Source organism: Coturnix japonica, chromosome 13 (genome assembly GCF_001577835.2).
Source record: "Coturnix japonica isolate 7356 chromosome 13, Coturnix japonica 2.1, whole genome shotgun sequence".
NCBI lineage: Eukaryota > Metazoa > Chordata > Aves > Galliformes > Phasianidae > Coturnix > Coturnix japonica.
The window spans coordinates 6,681,951-6,707,163 of record NC_029528.1 but is presented as its reverse complement, the minus strand read 5'-3'; the positions used below and the strand labels follow the sequence as shown (position 1 = coordinate 6,707,163).

At 35.1% G+C, this 25,213-nt stretch overlaps 2 protein-coding genes across 3 annotated transcripts in view; one reads left to right on the top strand and one right to left on the bottom strand.

The window, feature by feature from the left end:
• DOCK2 (dedicator of cytokinesis 2) overlaps nucleotides 1-25,213 on the top strand; it is a 121,050-nt gene that overhangs the window by 39,735 nt on the left and 56,102 nt on the right. The window contains exon 27 of the mRNA XM_032447425.1: nucleotides 203-298. Coding sequence (XP_032303316.1) covers nucleotides 203-298 — 96 coding nt within the window. The remainder of the gene's footprint in view (nucleotides 1-202; nucleotides 299-25,213) is intronic.
• Nucleotides 3,602-25,213, bottom strand: part of INSYN2B (inhibitory synaptic factor family member 2B) — a 29,994-nt gene continuing 8,382 nt past the window's right edge. Inside the window, exons 2-4 of one of the 2 annotated variants that reach the window (XM_015875952.2) lie at nucleotides 10,354-12,504; nucleotides 8,451-8,525; nucleotides 3,602-4,374 (exon numbers count right to left, since the gene is read on the bottom strand). In XM_015875952.2, coding sequence (XP_015731438.1) covers nucleotides 4,188-4,374; nucleotides 8,451-8,525; nucleotides 10,354-11,753 — 1,662 coding nt within the window. In that variant the 5' untranslated portion in view covers nucleotides 11,754-12,504 and the 3' untranslated portion in view covers nucleotides 3,602-4,187. The remainder of the gene's footprint in view (nucleotides 4,375-8,450; nucleotides 8,526-10,353; nucleotides 12,505-25,213) is intronic. The other variant, XM_015875953.2, reaches the window with a different exon arrangement.

Genomic DNA, 25,213 nt, shown 5'->3' with positions numbered 1-25,213 from the left:
AAGGAGAGGTTTGTGATGGATAGGGCTAAAATTGAATTGTGCCATTTGAATTGAATATTTCACTGAAATTACTGGAACAAGAAGAGTTAGTGTTATTCTTTCAACAGTGTGGTTTAAATAACTCTCAACATGGAAATAATTGGTCTTATCTTTTACAAGAGGTATGAATTTAATAGAAAAACCACTTTTTTCTTGTTTTCAGGCATCAACTTATCACCACATTCAAGATATAATGGTACAGTTATTACGTACAGTGAACAAAACTGTCATTACAATGAGACGAGATGATTCATTAATTGTGAGTAATATTTTAATGTATTTTTAATAATTATCCCAGAAAAATGCAAATACGATCTTTGCAGAGACCTCACGTGTGGACCTTTTGAGATTTAAAGTGAAAGATCTAAAAGCTTTGCTCTCTTTTTGTTTCAACTGTTCAAATTTACTGTCTCCCAAATTTTAGCTGAGCACTGACTGCTGAGCCATCTTTTTGCCATCTTCTGTAATTTGTTCAGGCATGTGAATGTCTGAATGGTAATAGTGGTCACCATCACCTTTGTGTGTGTTTCACATTATAGAAGTTTCTCAGAGCATGAAGGGTGTTTAGAGCAGGGGCAAGATCTCATAATGAGATAACGAGATTTTTATTTTATTTTATTTTTTTTTTGTGAAGAACAAATTAATCTCTGTGTTCAGAAATGAAGCACAGCAAGTGAAAACAAGCTCATTTCGTGTTCTGCGTACTGCCTTTAGTTCAGTCATTTACTTTGCAGGTTAGCTTTAATGGGTCTTGACAGGGCAAAACTTCTTGAAAGCCTGAATGGTCAGTCTTTCAGAAAGGAAGCAGACAGTCAGGAAGTGTGGCTTTCTGCAGAATTCTCAGGTGAGCTTAAGTAGCTAAAAGCATGGTGTGCTCTTTCAGTGTGGGTGGGACATAGAATAGCTGCAGCTGGACAAGGTGTACAGTTTATAAGTCCTGTAATTCTTTGCAAGTTTAAATGTTTGCAGCTGATAGAAGTACTAAATCTTATTTGCCTTCTGTCAGAGATGAGGAGGTTTTTGTAATCTTCTAGGTTGTTCACAGCTGTGGATTTTTGGCTTAGACCTTTTAGCGTTGATCTTTGCTTGCTACAACACCATTTGAACCTCGGGGAAGGCTCTTCCTTATGCGCAGTGGGTAACAACATGCTGAGAGCTTTGTTCATGTAATTACTGGAAAGGGTCAGACTAAGAAGGACATGATCTCTTCAGGAGAAGTTGGCGATAATGGACAAGTAATTGGGCTCTCTGCAGCTACTGCAGGGAAGACACTTAAATGGCAACTGAGGGCTTTGTTTTGATGTTTTGACAGTTAAAGGCTGTAATGGTGCATTGTTTTGTTTCCACTAGTTAAAATACGAAAAAGAAACAAAAAGCTCTCCTTAGTGATTATTATTGAAGTGCCTCTAAGCTTGTAATAGGGTAAGATGAGTTTAGTTTGTGAGATTAACTCTTTGTGCTGTACTGGAATCTTGAAGTGAATCTTGACTTCTCCTTAAAGGACACAGTGGTGCAATAAGTACCACTTATGTAATTAAAGAAGCAGAATATATAGAAGCATGTAGAACAGGGAAGTATTTAATTCTGTATTAGCTTGTTTATGGAAACAAAAACATTGTTTTTGTGATGTTTGTAGATGCACGGTAGACATTTTAGAGACCACCGTTGGTAGTCCAAACTTTATTTTGATCACATTGGTAGTTTAAACAAAGGTCAAGAGGATTTAATTACGTTACAAAAAAAAGTTTGACAATATTATTATAAGATATTGTATAAATCAAGGCTTTGTTGTAAAAAAACTGATCAGGCAGAGATCTGTATTAATTGCATCTCCACTGTGGACATGAATAAAAGTAAAGTTTCTAGATGCAAACAACCAACATTTTGAAGGAAATTTCTAGGATTCAAATAATAATAACAATAATAAAAATTGATGGAAAAAAAATGCTTTAATAACCAGAACAGCTCTTTCAGGAGATCGTGAAATTGTCTGTAGTTCTGAATTTCGTCAGAATCAGACACTAAAATATAAAAAGACAGAAACCATTTAAATTAGTTCATTTCAGTATTTTAGAAGTATTCTTGTCTATTCAAGTAATAAGAAAGAATGTAGTGCCTTTCTGCCATTCTTGTTTCAATGGACTTCCTTAAAGTAAATAGCATATATTTTTATTCTTGCACATTTTTTTTCCTCTTTTTTTTTCTTTTTTTTTTTTTTTCAGGTTTGATTGGTGTGATGTGGCAAATCAAAATGTTTTGATTTGTTTAAATTCAATAATTTGTCTTTATTGAAGGGATGCATGCAAAAACAAAATCAGACATTAAAATGTGCCTTGTTGTACTTATCATTTAAGAAAAAGGACAAGACTTTCACATAATAGGTAATTGAAAATCAGCTTAGTACAAGAAAACACTTACTGGTTTTGCTGGTATTGCTTTTATTGGTATTGCTTATTATTGTACCTTTGTCACCCAAAGATATTCATCTTAAAATGATATCTTAATATAGAAGAAACCTTTGCACACTAATAGATCCGTCAGTGTATCAATTACAGTAATGCAAAATAGAGATGCTTTTGGAATGCCAGCATAAGCAGTATGTGTGATACAATGATATAATCTTACCTAATAAATTCTGGTGCCTACTATATCCGCAAACAATTATTGGCAAACTTTTCTGGCTCACTAAAGGCATACACTTCACTAGTAACATTTCATTTACAGCTTTCCCCTCAAAAGGCCTTTAAAGTAATGATAATTCTGCATCAGTCAATTCCACACTGACTGTACTTAACATAAGTTTTAGAACTGTTGTCCTTTAGTATCATGATAAATTAAGCCATGTGACATTGGATCATTGCAAACGAAGACCGGTTTTTATAATCTTTGGTCTTTATTAAACCATGACATTCTGGCATCTATGCAGAATTGTTTTTAAGGTGTATTCCAGTGTCTGGATAAATCTCAGCATTGGAGAAACACAGAAGTGTACAAAAGGAGTAGACATTTTAAATTAATATTACAGAACTAATAACATATGATTTAAAAAATGGGGATCTAGAGGTGAGGTAAATCTGTTGAAAACCTTGGCATCGTTTGAGCTGATTTACTTGAGTTTAAAAAAAATTCTGCTGAACAGATTATTTTTTAATATAATCTTATAATCTCTGCTATATTTAATAGGCCTTAATAAGTCATTTACCCTGCTGAGGCAAAGAAAAACCTTAAAATGTTTTGTTATAGCAATACAGGTATTAAATGCATAGAGGTACACAGGGGAGAAATTCAGGAAGTGTTTTAGCAGTACAGAAGTAAAAGTGGTTATTTCTCTCTATTCATCAGGGTAAGGTGCATTGGGATAGAGCAAAATGTAACAAATACAAGTCAGAATTCAGTAAAATCTAATCAGAATTTCTTTTCCTTGTGGAGATGGCCTAACGTTGGAAAACGTTGCCCCTGGGTGTTATGAATTCTCCATTATTGGAGATGCTTAAAACTAAACTAGATCTAATTGGACCTCATTTAGGAAGGATATGATATTCTATGATATTCTCTCTCTCTCTTTTTTTTTTTTTTAAATACTTTTAAGATACTTACAAAGAAGTCTATTAAATGACAAACTTTGAAATAATTCCTTTTCAAATTGAACTGATATAAGAACAGAATAAAACTTGACCATGACATTCTTCATTGTGGTTAAATCTTAGATGCCAACAACCAATATATTTCACTGGAGATGTGAAATAATTATAATTATCTCCTCTAAGGAGATTCCCCTGAACTTATTCTTGATTATGCAGTCTGTTTAAAGATCAGTGAAGTTATTTTCCTTTAGTTCATGTTGCTTAAGAATATGAAACAAAGTCTATAGGTTTGACTACCATTATCTTATTTTTTGTGTCTTTACAAAGAATGTGAGGATAACTGGAAAAAAAAGACGACTTAAAATTCTTCTTCAGGAACAGTCTCTTGTGTCTTTATTCAGTGATATAATTTAAATCAATTCTTCAGATTTGATGCTCAATTAAATATTCTTTAATTTTGTGATTTCATAATAGTGTATTTTTAGTTATGTGCTTCCGATCCTCCTTCTGCTCCACTGTCTTTTGAAATATAAAACTTGGTTCTGTTAAAGATCTTTACAGAAGTCAAATCCACCAGAAGCATTTTTTTTTCATCTTTTTTGTTTTCTTTCTTAACTCCTTTTTCTCGGGAAGTGGCTGATCAAATGATGGCTTCTGAGGTGAAGCTGCAGCTGGATTTTGCTCTGCATGATCCAGCCTTTTCAAAATCTGTTGAAATCTTCCTTCTTGTTGTCTGAAGTCGTATTCTACGCTAGAAAAATGAAGAGATGTGAGCTAATAAGTTAATCGTTCCCTTTTTAGATGCTTAATTCATTAGAACAGATTCTTACTTCATTAGAACTTGTTTAATATGAGAGTGACACAAAAGAGGAACAAGCTGCGCAGAGAAGTTGTGGTTTCCTTCTCTGGAGATACTCAAAACCCTCCTGGACATTTTCCTCTGCAACCTGGAACCTGTGTTAGCAGAGGGTAGGGCTACATGATCTCCAGAAATCTCTTCCAACCATTATGATTCTGTTTTTCTGTAATAATGTGGCATTCAATGTCAGAGCCTGGTTAAAATGCAGTGTATTTTGCTGCCTTGAATATGAGATCATTTATTAACATTTTCTGAAGACATCCTCTTTCTTTACCTGAGAAACTCTAATATGAGAACTCTAATATCGTTGATCTTTCAGTGCATTTTACTAAATGTTCAGATTTTGATTCTGTTATGTAACTCAGTCATGTATTTGTCATGAATTCAAAACAATCACATCTTAAATGTGAGAAGTTCATCTCCAGTAAGGATGAAAATATGTAGGAAACAAAATAAATAAGTCTTTGAGCTACGTGGTATGAATTAACAAGGAAATAGGTTGTAAAACTCTACTCACAAGGTCTGCATTGAAGTCCATAACTATTGATGTAAAGCGAGAGTCAAAATGATTAAGAACAAGTATATGCATAGAAAGAAAAGTAAGGCTCAAAAGAATCAATTTGAAAAAGAAGATTTTGATGCAATCAGTATGATTAAACAAACCAAACCAAAAAGTCAGCACTCCATGGTTTTCCTTTGTTATCTTCACATTTTCTAGGAGGGAGAATGTGATTTGTATCAGCTCTATCTGCAGTATAGATTTTTGCTGGAGGAATGAAAAACACGAAGACCAACCTTCTGTTTTATTTTCCATAATATAGGCATTTTTTTAGGAAAAAAATATTATCAGATTAAAGTTGGGATGTCGCGTTAAAGCCCTGATCCTAATTTGGATTCTTAGTGCCCCAAATCTGCTAAGTGTGTAAAATGTGCATTTTTTTAAAGCACACTATTAAATCCATGTGTATGTATGTACATTTAAATGCAGGAGTAGTGCTGAACAATATGTTAAATTTAACTAGAAGTTTGTCTCTCCTACAATTAATAACTTTTTAATTTTTTAATTAAATGAAATAAATTCAATCTGATTCTCAAACAAACCTGCTTCAGGTTCTTCCCTGCTTCAAAGTTTCAGATTTGTATTTTTAAGAAACTGTCTCTAGAGGTGAGGTGAGAGATCAATTCGGTCTCCATTTAATAATTTTCTTGAGTGTTGAGATAACTACTTGTTTTCGGTACCACCCGTGTTTATTATGATAAAAACACTGGTGGGGTAGGATCTAGATTGGCAGTCCCAAGTCACTTCACTTAACACTGCTAATTAGGTAGTAATGGTAAACTTACAGTCCGGTCTAAATTTGCTTCTGATATAAGACTGATAAGTTCTTCAGTCCTTCATGTACTGGTGTAATGAGCACTTTCACTAATGCAGATTAGAATATTGACTGACTCAGGCTGTGTCTGGTAGGGAAGATTCAGTGACACTAACACATCATTCTGTTGTGTTTGAATCATTACTGACTTAGGTTGTTGAAGAGCAGGAGAAGAGGGAGCAAGATGATACATTTAATTCCATATTCAAAGGCAACAGTCACACTGCAAATAGAAGAAACACATGCGTGGATTTTTTAGACTGCACAAAACCAATTATGCGGATTTGGTTAGAATAAACCTGATAAACAGTTAATTCCTTCGGAATGTAATGAACATCAAATATTACTTAGAAATCTTTTTTTGTAACTGCCTCTTAGGAGACATTTCTATGAGAATGGAAATTATTACATTTCCTTACTGTTCTATGTTTAGTTTCTTAAAACTAGTAATTCTTCAAAGCCGGATCTGTGTTCCTGCTTGTGTTCTACTAACTGTTCTATAAGCCTCCAGGCAGTCTTAGCATTAAGAAGTACCTACTAAACCAAGAGACACATCAATGTTTAACTATTTCTTCTGCTCTTTACTTCGTGTATTTGCACTTCTTACTCAAGATCTTTCCTGTATTGCAACTGTGTAAACTGAAAAGGCAGCATAAGAAGCATAGTTTATTCTCCTGTAGAGAGAAGGAATCCCATGGTAAGGGGTTATTTCTGTATTAATTCTACACAGTTTCTATATAATGTGTGTTCCTACAGAATCCAACAAAAAGGTTTATCTTCTCTCAGCTCAAAGGCAGTGATCAAATGAAAGAAGTCTTTATTGTTCAGATTATTCCTTTTTATACAGACTGAGTCCATATTGTTAGGTAGTGCATGTAACTTCCTGGAATAATGTGTACGATGGAGAACACTGGAATTTTTATCTCAGAAGAGCTGTGGTATTTAATTTGTGAAATGTCAAGTACTTTGAGAAAAGTAAATATTAAATTCATTACCAAAGGTTTAAGGCTTCAGCACACAACTGAGCTATACTTTGAGCAATTATTTCCAATGCTATGTCCAATTCTGACTTTACAGAACAAGCATATTAAACACTTCAATAAATAAAACTCCTTAATACATTTGGTTTATGTAGAAAGTGTGCTGTGAAAAACACATTAATGTGGCTATAATTTAGTGCTTATATCCATGAAGAAAATTAAAGCACTGTGCTTACAAGCTGGCAAAAGCTAAGACCTTCAATACCCTTTGAAATAAACAGAAAGTCTCTCTACCCTGTGCAGAACCACTGGAACACAGTAATATCTTTAAAGAGAAAGAAATGCTGGGAGATCTTTCAAATTAAGTTTGGTTATTAATTACGCTGTGTCTTGTATCATTTCAACTCTTGATCTTCATAATAAGTTTCTGCAAGTTCTTTTTCCATTATTTCATTTTTAAATGAATTTAAAAAGCATTACAACATCATAATGTGATGTGTATATCAAAGATTTTTTATTATTATTTGGAGGAGGAAATAAAAAGTAGAATTGGCATGTGTTTTCAGTAATCTGCCATTGTTTCATTAGCTGATCAGCTGCCATGTCCTTTAGAATGCCCCTTACACAACAAATATAAATTGAAAATGCAGGATTAAAATAGCAGCATTGTAATTTCTCCACTAATTTTGATTTGAATACACATTAGTTATCTTTTTATTTGAGGCTTAAAATACAATATGATAAATTTTGACCATATGAACATCTTACTTTTCATTCTTTTGAGACTACAAAGCATTCCAGTACTGGGAAGAATCTGGAATGGTGAAATACGTGCTCCCAGTCTGATTATGCTGCATTTGTTCAGCATTCTTTGAAGAGCCCATGCAATATTATGGAATCAAATAACTTAAGATTTGTATTCTGACTTATAATAGAGCTTGCATTGACTGGATAGTGTGTTTACCAATTGACTGAGGTCTTTTACTGAGAGGAACAGCTACTACTGCAGTATTACAAAGGCTTTGTACTTTCTCACCTTTTCCTAATGGAAAAAAAAAAGTCTCTTTCTGTGTTTAATATTAATGTGACATAGTACTACCAAGTTCATCAGAGTTCAAATTCATGCTGTAGTTTATGCAAAAGTAATTCAGACTCAAAGTACTCTGTCTCAAAATAATAATAAAGAATGCTGAAGTGAGAAGAGGAGGGCACGTTCATTGTTCTGCTTTACACAGAAATGTGAATTGGTGTGTAATGGTTTTGGAGAATGTTGTGCTTATCTTTTCCAAGATCCAAATTTATGACAGAAATTTGGTCTCAAATCTAACACAAGGAATTTCATAATCAGAAACAGCTTCAAATGTTTTTGAAGCATGATAATAATAGTAATGCTGTGAAACACAAAAGTACAGTATCTCCTTCTGATAACACCAGTGCTAATTGTTCTTTACCTGGGGCAATAAGAAACAACAAAAGCTCCTTACATAATCCCCATTGTCTTTTTTAAAAAAACAGGATTAATGATAACAGATTTCTTACAGCTGTGAGCAGGACACTGTATTGTACATTTGTGAGAGATAATACAGGCAGTAGAAAATTGTGCAAGGTATGGTACCTGTAAATTATGCACGCGGTGTTCTGACACGTGCTGCAGTTGTTGAGGTCTTGACCAGTGTGGTAGAAGTTGCGCCTGTAACAAACAGTTGTTCATGTAATGTGTATTTGTAAGTACATTGACATACTTCTATGACAGAATATTTCTAGGCAGCAAGAAATCTTCAAGTATTCTTTGAAAATAGTTTGGGTTTTTTTTTTCGTTTTCTTGTAAGAAAATTTTGACGTACTTGACTGTCATCGCAGTCAATCATATCCTGCTAAGTTTATGAATAGCCACGCAAACTTGTTCCACCCACATGAAAATATGTGCAAGGACTTGGGTTTGAGTTAAGTGGATAAGTTGCTGTTGTGTTCTATACTGTTGTGTGCAATTGGACCTACACAAAAATCTCAAGGCTGCCCTTTAGTCATGTTGTGGATAAATATAAGCTTATCAAGTGTATTTCTTTATTGTAACCAGAAAATGCTGTTGACACATGATACAATGCTAGCATGAGTGACCCAGTTTTATGCACAAGCTAATTGTGCACAAATGATTAACCTTACCTGTGTGCTGCTGCTATATGCAATATATGAGATGTTGTGGGAAGAGTTAACTCCATCCCATTTAGACGTAGTATCCTAGGCCAGTTACATTGTGTCTAGAACTATATGTGTGATAGCCTAGACTTCACACTGTTTTATTTAAAAAGCAAACAAAATTCCTGTTTGGTTGTTTCTTTGAAAGATTTATTGGCTTTTTGTTGTTGTTGTTGTTTGTTTGTTTTTTCCCCCCTAAAAAAGTGTCTTTGGAAATACTACATTATCATAAAACACAACTTTAAAATGTATCTAGGATACATTTACTGTAAGTTGAAACTGTTGTTAATGGTTTGGTGAGCATTAATAATATATTTTTAATATGTAATTTGACCATAGAAATATTTAATATTGTACATATGAATGTGTCTGCTTTCTCAGTCTTCTGGCATGAGTTGTGTTGATAGTATGGTTATTATTTATAATACACAAATATGTTACATAAATAATCATTGTGGCTCTGGCTATTACATATGAGACTGTTTGCTAAAACTAATATGGATCATGCGTTCTTGCTGATGTTGGAGAAAGCAGTCACTCTAAAATATGAGACTCCTAAGAGTCTTGCTAACAATATTCCAATGCTGTATGTTCATAGCTTCAATGCACTGACCTTCACTTGCTGCAGAGATTTCTTGACACACTGAAGATTAAATTAATAAAAAAAAAAAAAAAAAAGAAAAAAAAGTGGTTTTCTATCTTTTCCTATTCTAAAGGCATTCCCATTCAGCAGATATGTTGTCTGTGATATTATGAAATGTAACCAACAACACAGCCCCAACAATGAAAGCCTGCAGATATTGTGCATTGGCCGCTAACTTTTTTGCTTGCTCACAGATGCAGAACTAATTTATTGAACAGAAGCATAGTTTTGCTGATATGAACTGTTTCAGCAATAGGTCTGTTTTGGCACTAAGTGCATATCTGACCTTGACAGAGAAAGTTGGCTTGTCATAGATTTGTTATATTACTTAGTACATTAGACTGCTGGGTTTTGTTGTTCTTTCTGCTGCAGAGAGACTTTAGCTAGATGGAGACTGTCAGTTGTGTGTTGGCGTTGTATCTGATAACATAAATCTAAATAACAAAGAGAGTTAATAAACTATGTCTGTCAGTTTACTAAAGGCAGTGTTAATTAAAGCCAAGCTATGAACAGACTTGCTTTTCTGTAAAAACTCAAACTTCTCGAAAGCTGAATGAGATTATTTTTGCAAACTCATTTTTGAGTGTTTCACAGAAAACAATACAGTAGCAAGGTTAAAAAAAGTGATAACATCTGCTTCAGATTTTTGATGAATTAGTGATATTAAAATGCACCATACCCTTCACTGAGGGCTCTGGATTTTTCAAGGTCTTGAATTACATTCAAAAGGACTTTAATCTTCTCCTGGTTTGACAGCAAGGATTCCTCTACAGAGTGCAGCTTGCCTTGTAGAGCGCATAGTTCACCATGCGTCAAATGAATTTGATTTATTTCACTAATCTCTTTGTTGATGTGTGGTTTTATTTCATTCCTTGGCAGATAAGACTTTGTGTGAAGTCCTTCAAAGCAGCTGTTACACTGGGAAACATCAGATAGAGTAGAATTTTTCTCAGTTTCAGTACTAACTGAAGAAATAGATTTTGATGCATTACTGCTGGTCAATGACATTACTGTGTGATCATCATTTGTTACTTTCACACAGCTGGAATCTGTTTTATTCTCTACTGTCTGTAGATAGTTTCTGAGGAAACAAGGAGATGAACTTTGATTTGATGCGGGTGATAATGGAGTAGTTTCCTTAGTGTTTGGATCTTCGCTAACTGCAAGCAATGCAGAACCACTGTTAGCTGTTTCACAAGAGTCAGACTGAGGATTACAGTCATTGCTATTAGTGGAATCACTTAGACAGGGGTATATTATTTCAGAATTAGATGACAGCATGCTGGTTTCATTGTTTTCATTACTATTTATGATTGTAGAAGACTTAGAAGAATGGATTAAATTACTTAAGTTCATGGTTGGGTCTGTTGCATCCATGGAAGTATCACTGTTTTGTGAAAAATTCACATGAATGTATTCAGGCACGTGTGTAGAAGCAGTTGTCTTTTCTGTTGCTGAGGAATCATTGGTTTGGATATGTCCATTTCTTTGTGCTTCTGGCAGTCTTTGACTTGACTGACCATCCACCGTACTATTCCTGAATCCATCTTCCAAATGGCTACTTATTCTTAAGTAACAGAAGTCTGAAGACATAATGTCTTGTTCAGAAAGACGGTCATTTACTGGAATGCAATCTGCAGGCTCACTTGGCATTTCTGTTAGTGATTTGCTTACCAACAGCTTTTTTCTTCTAAAAACCGGGAAGTGTTTCCTGAGGCTAGGAGATGTTTGTATGGCAATATTCTGAAGCCCCTTCTGAGCCTTTGGAAAAGATGGAGGTTGTAACAAAAAATTGTGGTGTGGAGATATTTCACTATTTTCAATCAATAATTCAATATCTTGGGCAGGATTATTATCCAGTTCAGTGACATCCACTGTCTTTGTGTTGATACCATCATCCTTGAAACGAACTTGCTGAGATTTGCTTCTGCGATGATGTGGCTGTCTCATAAAATCAAATGAATCCAGGCTATTTCTCTTTAGTAGCACTGGGCGCATTTTCATGTTTTGCTGGGCCATTGAATCACAATTTAAAGTCTGGAGGTAATGTGTTTCTCTGCGACCCATTACATTCGTCATTTGAACTCTGTCATATGACTGTATACCTCAGATTCAAATGAACACCTTGCTAATAGGCGAGATAAGCATTTCATTCTTCTTGTTCTTTTTCAAATATCATTGCTCATTAGACCTAACACTAAGGTAAAGATATTAAATAGAAAATGTGAGGAAAGATTTATTGTCGCTGGAAAATGCAGAAAGTCTTCTGTTCTGGAGCAAAAATGCTTCTTCATTTTACAAAATTGCAGTAGACATCTGTGCTTACAGTAACTAATTTAAAGGTCACATTGTGCCTTATGGCTTTGCCAATGACTCTTATTTAAGTCAGTCACCTCTCCATTAGTGATCCAGCTGTTTTTTTATGACAGATCAGTCACATGTCTCACACACATCCTGACTAAACAGTCCTTGTAACTTTTGGGGGCACTTTCATTTCTGATGCTTAGTTTTACTGATGAAATTATGTTAATTAATAACAAACTGAATTGCTTTCTTCAGAAAGTTTTGTTCTACAGCAGCGCTTTTACTGTTGAAAGTTAAACTAACGTTTCAAAACAACGTAACCACGTGTGATCAGATAAAAACATAGCATCAAGCAGGGTTCACTAAGGGGCATTGTTATGTGTGGTTGTTACTTCAGTTGATGCAAACAGGAAGCCAACTGTATCTGAGGTACTGTGTCACTTGGGAAAGTCTTGTAAATACTTTGGCGTTAGAAGAGCGATCCAATCTGAATAACCAGCAAATGCAGAATAACATGAAATATTTCCTGAAAGTAAAGAGACAACAGTTGTAGTTGAGCAAATTACCAGATGCGATTTTGTTCTACTGTCTCTAACTACTCAATCTCCTGTAGTTTTGTAACTTTGACAGTGAGATTTATAATAAACTGAAAGGTTTTTTGTTTTTTTTTATAATTTGGAGTACCTCCTATGAAATGTCATGAAACAACCAAAAATGGAGACAAAACACTGATATTTCCTTCAGTTTAGTCAGTCACACTATAATACACCAATGATGCATGCCTCAGTGGCTGAAGGGATGCAGAGTATTGTTGCCTCCTTCCAATAATATGAGCCCATGTGTTAAGAGGAGTTGACTGATGTGTGGTCCATTATGGTATGAGAAATGCACATAAAATTGCATTGCTAATGAATATGTGATATATTAGTGCTGAAGTAAGAGAACATAAAGGCACCAACCATAAAAGCTGTCTTGCACTTTTCATACCATGTGCAAACACTTTCACATATAACTGGCAATCACGTAGGCCATGAGTAATCCTGTTACTTAAATATTTTTATCTGTGTAAATTATTTTGATACGATTTTGCTGACAACTTTACTGATACAAATGTAAACTCATGATGGCTCCCTGAATTAGAACATACAGGTGAGTGTATATTATATACTGTTTTGATCAATCTATGTATATTTAAATTCAGTGTTTTTAGTCAACACTTTTTTACTCCTGGCATTGCTGATTCTCACCAAAATAATCTGTGCTATGGACTTACTCTCAAATTTGTGTTCTCCACCAGAACATTTTGGGCTGAAATTCAGAATATGCAACAAATAGTGCTGGACTGTTAAGCTAGCCTCTGGAATAGAATAAAATTAGGCTAATAAAAGAAATTTGTGTAAAATATGGGAAATATACCACAGGATTTCTAATAATCCAATGAGATTTACTTTCATGATTACAGAGAAGTTTCATATTGTGTTTAAATTCCCAGCATGAAATCATATTTGTGTTCAGCTGGTGGTTTAATTACCCATACTTTTATTGTCTTGGTGTAATGTTTTCTTTAAGTATTGCACAAACTTTACCATCTTTATTTTATGGGACTTAATGAGGTGGATGTATTGGGAAAGCTATTTTATTATGGTGTATAATAAATTTATGTAGCCCCATGTAAGTTCAAGCAATATAATTTAAGCAAATTAATAGTACAATATTTTTCTATTATGAAGCTTTAGAAGAATGTGAAAGCATCAGATGATTTCAGTGCAGAGACAAATGTTAGATATCAGTAAACAAATATGTACATAATACAAGTTATACTGTCGTGATATACCAACATCAAGTACCTTAAATCACCGTACTGCTTGTTCACTGTAAACAAGTTAACGCAATGCAAACACCAAGATGTTATTGCAAACAGTGTTCTAGTGCCAAGTTCTGCATTCTCACCTTGTTCACTATTTGCTGGAGCCTTTTTACAGATTTGTTTGAGAATCTGTCCAAATATTGCAGTAACATTCCCTATGTCCCACCACAGCTGCTCAAGGCAGGTAGACTACTTTAATGTGATACTTCCCAATTAAATTGCTGGCAACTAGGTTTTCATGACAGACCTTGCATCCAGCTCTTCTGTTCTTTCTCTTCCTTAGCTGCTCATCAGATCTCAGGAAATGCCTTGTGAACTGTTTGGTGGGGATTGTTGTTTTTTTTTTTTTTTTTTGGTTTTTTTTTTTTTTTTTCCTGAATTAACAGTGGGTTTCTTTCAGTCTCCTCATTCACTGGTTGCAGGAATAACGTTAAATATTTTATCTGGTTTTCAAATTCTTTCATTTATAGTTTGACACCTTAATTTTCTATTTTATTTGTCTTGGTTTTGAAAAAATATTTTTTATATAGTGTGCCCACGTGCCAGTCGTATCCAGGGGTGCATTAAACAAAACATGACCAGCAGGACAAAGGAGGTTCTTCTCACCCTTTATTGTGCCCTGGTGAGACCACAACTGAAGAAGTATATCAAGTTCAGGGCTCCTCAGTTAAAAGAAAAATGGGGATCGCCTAGAAAGAGTTCAGCAGAGGGCTACAAAGATGATTAGGGGCCTGAAGCATCTCCTGTATGAGGAAAAACTTAGAGAACAGAGAGCTTTCAGTTTGGAGAAGAGAAGACAGAGGGGATCTCATTACTGTTTATTGCAGTTATTATTATTGTTTACAGCAGTCAAGTTGAGGGGGGCAGATTCTTTTAGATGGTGAGCAATAACAGAACAAAGGACAGTGCAGAAAGATGAACACAGAAAGTTCCACAGTAATGCAAGGAAGAACTTTACTGTCAGAGTGACAGAGCACTGGAACTGGCTGCACAGAGAGATTGTGGAGACTCCTTTATTGGCAATATTCAAGAAGAATGAAGAGATGTGAGCTAATAAGTCAATCATTCCCTTTTTAAATGATTACTTTGTTAGAACAGATTCTTACTTCATTGGAACTTGTTTACTTTGGGGGTGACATAAAAGTGGAACAGGCTGCCCAGAGAAGTTGTGGTTTCCTTCTCTGGAGATACTCAAAACTTTCCTGGTTCCTCTGCAACCTGGGACCTGTTAATACAGCAGGGGGATAGGGCTACATGATCTCCAGAAGTCCCTTCCAACCCCTATGATTATGTGATTCCATGATATGCTATTCAGAACTGCATTGTTTTCCCTTTATCCCGTGGTCTAATTTTAGAAAATGGTGTGAAGCTGACTTTTTTTCTTCACTTCCTCCTCCGAGCTGAGTCATGTTCAGATGTTTTCCTTTTTTCTCTTCTTTTCAGTGCAGTTTAAGTTTTAAAGAACACCAGTTAGCAAAAAGATATAACAGAGTTTGCTTCATCATTCTGTTACCTTAAAATTTAAGAGCTCGTTGAAAAATACTGTATCCAAAATGTAATGAAAACTTTTTAAGTACAAAGTGCAAGGGCTGCTCTGAACGTAATGTCTTCAGTTTTATTATCTTGGTTGTACAGTAGTAGAGGCTGAACCCTCCTGCCAGTATTCCATTACATTGTGTTGCTGCGTAACAGAAGGCAGCAGAGGGGGCAGTGTAACACAATGGCTCTGACATGGAAGTACATGTGAAGCCTAGGGGGATGAAACTGAATTCCTCCATGTGGAAGAAAATGGGACCCACTGGCATTTATCCACACTTGTTGAACATTTTGTAGGGACCAAACAGTGGGTGTGAGCACAGTGAGGAGGTGATTAGTGTGTTTCAGCAGTGGTGTCAGCGCACTAGTTCTGGTAGGGAAAGGTGCAGACTTTCATGGGCACTGCATGCAGGCTGTTATTCACCACTGCCACAAATGCATAGCTAATAGTGGTGACTGTGTTGAAAAAGAGTGTTCTGTGGGTGAGAATGTTCTCTATCAATTAATGTTATTGCATTCCTTGTGTTTTCCATGAAAATAAATAGAAGGAATTACTTTTGGAGCAATTCATGGAGGTTAGTGGTTATTTAATTTTCCAAGTTGTTAATGTTGGTTCCTTTTTTCCTTTTCTTGTATTCTCTCAAAGTAAAACCTAGAGCTACAGTTGTAGTAAGTCATTCTATGGTGAATTTTAATGAACGGATTTAATTTTTATTACATAAGAAACCCTAGTGGAGTTCATGGTCCTATTATTTTTTAGCTTTTTTATGTTCTGCAGGGGCAGAGACAAATTCATCACAGTCCAGTGGGCTGCAGAATTATTTTTAATAGTTTCACTTCTAATTTAATGTCATTTTCATGATCATAGCGGGCTCTTTTATAGTTGCATCAGATTACCAGATTTTGCAAGGCTAGAATAGACTAATGAAAGTCATCATGTAAACAGCTTGTAGCACTCTCTGGAAATAATACAAGAAAAAAAATGCAACAAACATTTGTCAATTAATTTAAAAATAAATGCTGACCTCAGATACATGAGTGTACTTCTTTTCCCAGTTACGGATGCTGCAACATTTTGTAGCCAAAAAGAACTGTCATTTCATGTATTGCAGTCCCTGCTCAAGCACTCAGGAGTACCAATGCTCTTGTTATTTTTTTCATGCTCTCAGTGCCCCTTTTAGCACCACGTGCATTCTGGGAGTATAATAAATGTGGTTCACCTTTTTCTTGATGCATTTCTTTTCATCCTTTTCATGTCTGAATGTGTATATTCAGCTGGATATGTGACTTCTTGGCTTGATGAAATGACCTATTGTCTCAGTTAAGTACCTCATTGTCAGGTTTCACTTAGACTTGTTTAGGGTTTAGAAAGAACTACCCATGTAGTTGTCCTGTGTAGAACTTGACTGGATCAAGCTTAACATGTCGTTAGTGTGTAACACCACATTTTGTGTAGAATGTATCCATCTGAATACTAAAACTTCTTGAAAGAGTCCCAAAACATGATGTTTTATCTAGAATGCCTTATAGAATGTGTAAGAGACTTGTTAATTTTGACTGACTTTGTTATATTAAGATACTGATGAAAACCTGCAGCTGCAAGTACTGATCTTCATTAGAAGTGCAGTAATTTTCTTGGTGGATAAATATCTGGGAAAAGAACATTTGTTTTCTGTACAACTGATTGCATCATATGTTTTACAGGAGGGTTGAAACCAAGTAATGGATTTTAGTATTTTAGGCAAAATCTGCACCCTAATTATTTGCACACAGTGCAAGTAGTTAGGGTACAAACAGTGTAAGGGGATACACTCTGACTGGGACTTCTAACTGCCAATAAATTAAACATATTAGTAATTTAAACTAGTGTGATTTTTTTTTTTCCTAAGTGTCTCTTCATGGACTCAGGTCAGCTTGAGTACTGACCTAAGCTGAAATATCTCTCTTCAGGTTTAAGTTGTTAGCCACCTAGCTTTGTATGCTTTTGCAACACTTGCTTTCAGTATCTCATTGGTATCAAAACAAAAGTATTCACTTGTAATCTTTGAAATTCTCTCCTAAAAAAAAAAAAAAAAAAAAAGAAAAAAAAAAAAAAAAAAAAAAGAAAAAGAAGCTTTTGCAAATATTTTATATGGCTTCTTTCATTACAGCATGGGTGAAGATGTACTGAAAGCCTTGACGAACTGTAAGCAGGCTTGTGAGGGAAATATTTTTAACTGAAAATGTATGAAAGGTGCAGAGCCTACAGATTAGAAATAATTTCCCTACAGTACAAAATTGCATAGTGTAATGAAATACAAGAAAAAGCTGACAGAAAGAAGGAAACGTGAAGCTGCTGAGAGAGATGTTTTAAATGACCTCTATGTGTACAGGGATGTTCATCAGTCACAGCAAGGAGTCTTATTTCTTTGAGTCCTACAGAATAAAGCAAGATGCAGCTTATGAAGCTGAATACATTTGTTATTGTGAGTGATGAAATAATCCGTGTAGTGCAGTTTTGTGTCTCGAGATTTCTCAAGTGTGTATGTTGTCTTGGGTAGTATTCCTTTCTTATTTATTCTTTTTGGTAGAAAATCTAGTTCTGACCGTGAGCAATGCCAGAGATCTCTGTTTGTGTTCCTGTATGTGCTCAAAGGTTCCCTTCTGCAGTGCTTTCGGTACTGCTGAACAAACTTTACCTAAACACTGAAGACTACTGTTTTATTTATTTATTTATTCAAATCCTGCTGGTAGGTTTTGTGAACCCCCTCAAGACGGGATCGAGGTGCATATAGAGAAGAATTTACTACACATCAGCAATACATGATACAACTCTCTAACTGCAAAAAGAGAAGATTTTAGCTGTGGGAGAGATTGCAGGGTTTTGTCATTTTGTCTCTGAGCGATCAAACAGCAAGTTTTGAAGATTACTTCAGATTGGTGAGATAAGGTAGGGAAGATGGTATGGTATTTCCCCTTGGAAAGAAAAAATGGTCTTGGCTGAGCAAGTTGTCAGAATACAAATGGACTGTGGCTTGGCTACACTTTGCTTGAGATGATGTGATGCCTTTCTACATGAAGTGTTGAAGATGCAGTGAAAAATAAAAACAGTGAGGATTTTCATTTATTTGTTACAATAATTTTCAGAAATGTGTTACTTGAAATGCTGTTATTTTACTTGAAAATAAACACTGAGTACCTTCTTTGAATACTTGAGGTAATACAGCCCATCAGGGGTTTTGGAAGAAATGGTTTCATACATACATGCTCTTTTGGAGCATATATTAGTGGTTGTGAATTCAAAAATCATTGCAGGGAGATAATCTGAACAAAGTTTTACAGATACACAAGTAGCAGAGAAGCATTTATTTATTTATTTTGGCAGTGTTTATAGAGGTAACTGTACTTAAAACTGGGAAATTTCTCCTGCAGAAATGCTTGAGTGCTTACAGGGATGTGGAAGTTATCCAATGTGACAGGCTGGTGAGTTGGAAAGTGCCCAAATAGCTGGTTTATATCATAAAATTCCACTGCTTTTTCTTGTATAAATATGGTATTCTACTATTTTCTTGTTCATTGAAAAAAATATTTAGAATTACTTTCTGTTTGTGTAATAGTGTAGATATACGTATTACATCTTAAGTTCTCATTTATGAGCTGCAATTTCTCTAAAACTAAAATTCAAACACTAGCAAAGCAGTATTGCATATTATGTTAAATTTCAGTTAATTAAAGGCTATGAGACTGGTTGTGTGCCACTGAGAAATGACATTAAAGCAGAATGCAGTAAGGCAAAGTATGTAACAAAAAAAAAACACACCACAATACAAACAAATGAAAAAAAAAAACCTCCTCCTATGAAAACTTTATGGAATTGTCATTGCTGTGCTTCAGGATTTTGGAAAAATCATAATGAACTGTATGTCTCTACTATGTATATTGAACTGTACGGATGTGGGATGTGTGCACAAAATCTGAATTTGAGGAAAGACTATTTCTAACCTAAGTCATTTAAAAAGAGAAGGAAGTTGCTGGTATCACTTCTGCACTTAATTGTTTCTATCATTACAGTATTTGTTTGCTTTCAGCGAACCGTATGGAGGAGACAACTGTCACATATATATTAAACATCCTGCATATGTTGGGAGATGGTAAGAGAAAAAAAAAGCATGCAAGTTCTTGCTTAAATATGTTCTCCCATGTCTCTGGGTTTCCTATGGAAGAATGGAAACCTATGCAGAAAGCTTATGCCTTATCTCATCATGGTAACATATCTGCATTTGAGGATTTTTTATCTCTATTCATGCAGGCCAGTGGGTGACATCAGAAATGCAAATGACAGTATGTTTTGCTCTCATTAGCTGCAGTTTTTAAGTACTAGGCTGAGTACACCTTGCTGTAGATCTTTCTAACCTTCTGGTTCTGAAAAATATTTCAGTGTGAGGGAATTGAATTATGGCAGTTTAGAGACTGGATTACCAGAAATTGGCTGACAGTTACTGCTGGAGGTGTGGAAATTATGCTAATGAACTTTGGCAGGTATATACAGAGAAGGGCATTTCCTGTTAGCCTCCCTATTATTTGATGAGAAAAGCTGCAGGTGGAGAAGGACTCTCAAGAAAATCTGTTATCAGTTATGATCATGGCTTCTTTCCAGTATCAGAGGAATCTCTTCTCAAGTTTTATCATTCTTCATGCAGTCAAGACAATCTAGCAAACAGGAATGCCTTCTCTTTCAGTTTTTGTGAAATGAATAAGTGATAACAAGTGTCGATGTGATTGTTAGCTGAGATTCATATAAAACCTGTTTCTTTCACCTCTGAATTATCATAAGCCAGAATTATCCAATCTTGAGAGGGACTGGTAAGAACAGTAGAGAAAGAGGGAAACCTTTCCTTGTTGTCTGTATCTGCTATGAGTTATTTTACCTCAAGATGCACCAATATGATGATGTTGGCATATATGATGATAGATTGCAGTTAAATATACAAGGAATCCATGGTAGAAAACTCTTTGGTGTTACTTGTTTATTTGCCTCTTAGAAGCTCCCTTCCTTTTTGCATTTGCAGATTTTAATACCTACTTCATATCGTCCATAGCGTAGGCTTTCAGGAAAACTCCAAAGATAAATTTTTACACTCATTCTTTGTTCACCAGCTGGTATCTTCCGTTCTCTGTGATTTTATTCTGTCATTTTATAGCCCACTTCTGTCCTTTTTATTTTTATGCCCTGTATATGGTTCAGCGTTGCTTGTGAGGAGTCCAGATTATGCAATACAAGTGCCTTTAAAAGTAAATTGTAGTTATTGCTAAGCTATCTTTTCTAAAGGTAGAGTGAAGTTGTTTTCCAGATTACTTAATATTTGTTAGGAGTAGATTTGAAAACAAAGTGCTATAGTTAATTATTTGCAGCCAGAATGTACTGTAGTCTTGCAATTGCTCGGTATGCTTTCCAGCATATCCACTATTAAGAGCCTCAGGCACTGAACGTAAGCTGTGCTGCAACTCAGTTTGCTAGAGGTATGAATTCCAAGCTATAGCATTATTGCCATGTGCAGCAGTATTTCAAAATACTTATGGCTAAGTATTGTTAATTCTTCAAAGCAGTAGGATGGCAAATCATTCAAATTCAGCCCCACTGCGGTAAGACAAGTGGATGATTTGTTTCTCACACTTAAATAAAATACTATTCTTTTATCTTTCAATTATTGCTGACTCAGGTAATGAGAGTTTTAAATTGTGTCAGTACTAACAATTTCCATGTGTACAAAAATAACTATTTTGCCCTGTGATATTTAGGAATAAAATATGCAGTAAGTTGAAAAAGGCACAAGTTGAACAGGGCCTGGGCATTTGGCTGGAACCCAGAGGGTCTTAATGACTGAAGTATGGAGGGTGACAAGTTGAAAAACATACACTGCGAAGATGAATTTATGGTTTTACTGTCTTCTGTGTACCTGTGCTGTGAACGAAGGGCTGTGATGTGTTCAGCTCTGAATCTTGATAGTTTTTGCAAAACCTCTTAATATTAGTTTTAGGATGCTGACATAAATAAAAGATGACTGTAGTCAGAGGATCTTACTGAGGTACCGGAGAGCTCTAAAGCTGGGGGCAGAGACTCAGTAACCATGGATCTTTCAGCATGCTATGTACAATGAGTTTAGAAACAAGAGGAAGAAAAGGTACAGCTGTGTACCTTAGGAAGGATAAAGTACAGTAAGATCATGACAGTACAATAGCAGGAGAAAGGTATGAGGATTTGTCAGAATGGAGCAGGCCTTGTGCTTAGTCTGTCATCAAGTCTTTTAAGAGAGGAGAGCTGAAATCAGATTTTTTTTAAAAAACCCACAAAAGTGTAGGTGAGCATTTCACCGTCTTCTTGATAATGCATTTCTGAGGGGCAGAACACAAAGGATATCGATCACACTGTTATAATCTACTGATGTGGTCACTGAAGGAGAGATTAAAACCTAAAAACACAGCAAGGTCTCTGAACCTAGCTGAAGAAATTAACATGTAATTTCTCCAGGCAACATAAGCAAATGTCCCAGTGATGTCAAGGGCAAAAAAAACCCACCCCAAACCACCACAACTTCTTTGCTCTATATCAGATAGCTTACATCTGCTTTTATAAGTGGTATGAATGCAAATTTTGCTTTAGCTAACAAAATTATTTTTAGAGAAGTTAATTATTGATAATCATTTCTGTAGTAAATCTGCACTGAGTTGTGGGGCACTTGTTTGTCCCTCAGTGCTGTTTGTTTTATAATTCAGTCTTTTCTGAGGCTCACATTTGGAAAGTGTCCCGGAGTTGTGAAGACTGAAAAATGCATACCCAAAAGCTGCGTGGAAATAAGTGTTCTCAAAAATACCTTATAGTCTGAAATGAGTTTTACACATGGGAAGGCAGTAAACTTCAAAGGAGACTGAAAGATAACACATACTTAGTAAAGTCTACAAATAAACTGAGAATCATGTACCTCATAGGATGTCAAATCCCGAAAAAGTAGTCTATAAGTCAGTCGCTTAAAGTAACTGTCTTAAAATCTCTTTCTGTGCTTTCCAAGACTGTGAGTATTTCACATGATTGTGGCATTGCTTGTTTGAAAAGAGCAGTCTGCATATTAAGTGACAGGTTGTACATAATATGGCCAGCCCTATTTTGGTGTTTCAGGAATGAAGAACACTTTTACTATGTTTTGTATCTCTGGGATGTCCTCCTGGGGACTATCCTAGCATTGCCAGTAATTGGTTTTTCTTCTGCTGCTACACATTTAGAGGACCAGATCCTGCACATCCCTGGCATTGTTTTATTTCTTTCAGTCCTTTTACCTGCAAGAGGCCAATCGAAATTTAGTACAAGAAATAACTCTTTTCTGACTGGGCAAAAAAAACTTAATGTTGCTCATCTTATTCTTTGACAGCTTGTATTTTGTATGTGTTTTAGACTTTGTCTCGCTGCTCTTATATATGTCTGAGAAAGTCTTAAATGAAATAATCTCAGAGCTGCCTTGATTGTCCAGCTTGCTACTTATTTTTAAACCTTACAGAGCAGCTGCTATTACTATTTCATTGTGCTACAAAATTTTCCAGTACTTTTCAATCTGATAACCTACCACTTACATAGTTGCATGTCCTTTTGGCTACCTTATATGAATGAAGAAAAGAACTGAACAGAGAAAATAGCATGTAAGCAAAATGAACACTTAAAGCATCAAGCTCCTGTTAAAAAGCAGCTGTAAATATAATTGCAATGTTTTTGGTCATCAAAAGTGCTTGTGTTTTTAGAAATTATTCATGTTTGCATTTTAGTTACTTTTTAATGATGTACACAGGGTTATGCCTTTATGCTGTGGCGCTGTGTTGGTAAATCTCTCTGTTGATATTACTTGAGTATGTGAAAGTCTTCCTTTATCATTCCAGCAGTCCACCTACACTAAAATTACTCACAGAATAGCCACTGGAATACTTATACATTAGTACTGAATTGGAGCTTCATTCTACCGTGTTTCTGTTGCTGTTTGTTTTCCCAGTGCGTTTACAGGATTTATTTTTGTGGCGCTGTTATTATCTGAAGTTACTACGGCAACCTGTCACCATTTGCTATTATGAAGTATGCTGGGATTTAGTTGCTAGGTGTTGAAGTTTGTTGTCTTATTCATATGACCCTAATATTTTTCTAATGCTTCTTCAGTGCATGTTGCATCCACAGCTAATATTCACATATTCACCTTAACAACCAATTTCTTTTACTTACCTAAATTTTTCCAGTGCTTATTGTAAAGGAAGCCAGCATTATGATTCATTAGAATTTGATGAATTTGATGTAATAATTCTGCTATTTCTTTTTTTTTTTTTTTCTCCAGTGGACAGGAAATTTGATTATTTCCTGAGGCATTTTCTCCTGTAGCTTATTTTCATTTGACTTCCCATTTACTTTGTGTTCCTACTCTGCCTGGAAATGCTTTCTATTTCCTGATCTATTTCTTTACTCGTATTTTTTCTTTAATCACTTTTGAAAGCATATCAACCAATTTATTAACTCAGAATTCATTGCTGCTTCTGTTCCTGGATTCTTTTATATCTAAATGTGCATGAATATATTAAAATTGGAAAACATCCTTCTTATTGTACCTCTTTGAAGAAGTACAATATATTCCAGTGTTATTTGTGATAATTTTTCTCATTATTCTTAGTATTCTCTCATCAACTGCGTGTTTACTTGATACTTTTTTTTTTTTTACACATTTGACCTAGTTTTAAGCAGCCTCTCTGCTTTAATTCATTGGATATATCCTAAACATTGCTGAAATGACTTTCTAGGCTTCTGCTTGAACTTCATCTTGTTTTGTGCAACCACTTTTTTACACTTTTCAATCCTTACACACAATACTCAATTTAATGAAATAAACTTTTAAATCCTCAGCATTATTGTTTTTGTAGGCTGTGCTTGATTCCATGTTTCTTCTGTCTAGTGAGCATGCATTCTTCATTCAGAGTGTCATAGGTAGTTACTGTGCAGAACTGAAAATAGCTTTTTTCAAGTATTTCATGTTCTTTGCATATTTTAGTAGCAGGTACTTAAACAGCATTGGAGAATTTAAGAGCACAGAGATTTGCAGATTTGATCACAGCTCTCTGTGTTCCTAAATGAGGCTGCTTTAATGGTGAAGCTGAGAGAGCACGAATACTTGAATAATAGGAGGCTGCATCTGAGAAGTGAATGTTTATTGCTGGTGTTTCAGTTTTAGAAGGGGTGGGGCAAGCATTTAACCTGTGAAGGAGCGAGCAATTAATTTCTAGTAGCTGAGATTGTGGGCAAGAAAATTATTAGAGATGAAATTGTATTCATGTATTTTCCTGCTATACAGATGTCTGGAAATGATGGAGTAAGTTTTAGGAGCAAATTAGCTGTCATTTTTTATTTGTAAAGTAGCATTAAGTCACTCTAACATGAATTTGATAGGTGTGGTGCAAAGTACCTGTTTAGGATGTGTGATCTTTGTTTCTGGCTTTTTTTAGCGATTAAAACATATGATCTATTAATTATGAAATGACAGTACATGATGATTAACATCAGGCATTCATGCTGTACCATAATCACATGTATAGCTAGACATATTTTAGAAGTTGGTTACAAGAGCATGAATAAATAACCTTTTATGTCTTTAAGCAACATACGAGATCTATTCAAGGCTTGTGAAGAAATCCTACTTCTTTTAAGAAATGATTATTTAATATTATTTAATATGAGTATAGAAAGTCATTTTTTGGCATAAGTTTTGTGAAAATAAAGCTAGTTTTAAATGTACAGTATTCTCTAACTTCTGTCAGGTTTTGTTTTTTTTTTTTT